The sequence below is a fragment of the Miscanthus floridulus genome, unplaced genomic scaffold, assembly GCF_019320115.1.
Source record: "Miscanthus floridulus cultivar M001 unplaced genomic scaffold, ASM1932011v1 os_2356_2_3, whole genome shotgun sequence".
NCBI lineage: Eukaryota > Viridiplantae > Streptophyta > Magnoliopsida > Poales > Poaceae > Miscanthus > Miscanthus floridulus.
The window spans coordinates 38,176-40,000 of NW_027098257.1; the positions used below are offsets into that span (position 1 = coordinate 38,176).

At 51.3% G+C, this 1,825-nt stretch overlaps 1 protein-coding gene across 1 annotated transcript; it reads right to left on the reverse strand.

Annotated features, from left to right (window-relative positions):
* Positions 1-411: 411 nt before the first annotated feature.
* Positions 412-723, reverse strand: LOC136534853 (arabinogalactan protein 1-like). Its single transcript, XM_066527215.1, has one exon. It carries the CDS (start codon positions 721-723, stop codon positions 412-414), a length of 312 nt encoding a protein of 103 aa, XP_066383312.1.
* Positions 724-1,825: the final 1,102 nt, after the last annotated feature.

A 1,825-nucleotide genomic window follows, 5' to 3' on the forward strand; every position in this document is an offset into this window, starting at 1 on the left:
ATATGCATTCAATTCAACATATCATTGCCAAGTCACATTCATCCACCACCACCACCGTCGCCGCCGCCACTCTACTCTTCTACTACTACAACCACCACCACCACTCTACTCTTCTACTACTACAACCACCACCACCACCACCACCACCACCACCACCACCACCACCACCACCTATTACTACTACTACCACCACAACCACCTACTGTACTACTACTATCACCACCACAACCACCTACTACTACTACTCTACCAAACTCTACTTCTACTAAAACATACTACCACTGCTACTCTACTACTCACCTATGGTGTCAGGGGCTGGGAGGGCGTTGGGGCATCGGGGTCGGCCGAGGCGCGCCGGGGATGGGGAGAGGATGGCCGCGGTGGTTAGGGGCGCGTCGAGGACGGCCGAGGTCACGCCGAGAGGGCCGGGGCGACGCTGCTGTGGGCCGGGGCGTGGGCCACGGGGTTGGAGCGCGGGTGTGGGGCGGCGGGCACCGGCGGGCCACGGTGTTCGGGGCGGCTGGCGGGGGCGCGTCGGCGGGGTGGGGCGGGCGGGGGCGCGTCGGCGAGCAGGGCGGGCGGGGTGGGCGAAGGCGGTGGCAGCACGCCGACGGGGACGTGCTGCCATGCGTGGGCAGGGCGTGCACGGGGCGGGATGGCGGGCCAGCCGGCACGGGGCGACGTGGTTTGTAAGCATGTGGAGATGTCTTGGTTTGTAAGCATCGTACATGATAATATGCACCAAACCTTCTCAAATTTTTTATCACATCCTCCACATACGATATCATGACATCTCGACAAGTTTCATGATTTTTGGACTTCGTTTGCATTTTATAGAATTTAAAAACAATTCATCCGCAAGTTCGTGGTCATGTTTCGTGAACAAGATGTTCGAAATTTCAGATCCGTTCCTGGATACGGCCTCACACTACACTAAATACCACGAATATCATTTTTTGAATCATTAAATTTCATTATTCGATGCACGTGCAATTCAAATTTGCATTTTCTGAAAAAATTCAATTAAATAAAATAAATTAACTAAATATAGCAAAAGCCATAAAAATATACCAAATTTTAACATGGAGTCTCATGTACTATAGGAGGACTCGAGAAAAATTTTGGAGTTCAAAAGTGGGAAAAAATAGTTTGCCGAGTGCCTACCCGCTGGCACTCGGCAAACCTGGACGGCAGACGGCGGCCGTTACCTGACGCCGCTTTTTGCCGAGTGCCTGACACTTGGCAAAAAGGGTCTTTGCCGAGTGTCTGGCTTTGTCGAGTGCGGCACTCGACAAAATAGCTCTTTGTCAAGTGCCTGACTTTTAGCCCTCGGCAAAGAGAGTTACACTCAATAAAGGATCTATTTCCCGTAGTGCGCACAGTGTCACCAACCAAAGTTCATGCAGTTTAGGCCAGCGCGCGCGACAGCCACCATGTGGACCTGACCAACAATGCACAACGCCACTACAAGCGTGGCTTTAGTGGTGTTGATGAGGCACGACTCACAACCTTGACAGAGCCCTTATTGATCAAGAGAAGAGTAGGGCACAGAAAGAAGGTCTGATTGTGCCATCAGTGTGCGCGATGATACAATCGGTAGAGGTTAGACCGGCGAGGAGTAGATGGACCTCACGAAGATTCTTGTTCTCGTTTCTCATTAATATTAGAGAAAATTACCTACATGGCCCTCTTAAAACTCAGTCTTTCTTTCTTAGCCTTGAAAATTTCTAACTTACCTATTTGGCCTCCAATCCAATTTTCGGTTCCCTGTATGGCCTTCCCGTCAGTTCTGTTTGAGGGCACCGTGAAGTCCCACTGAAGACTA

Excerpts from the sequence above, each read along its gene's own strand:
- LOC136534853 (XM_066527215.1), bottom strand. The coding sequence starts at position 723 with ATGCTTACAAACCAAGACATCTCCACATGCTTACAAACCACGTCGCCC.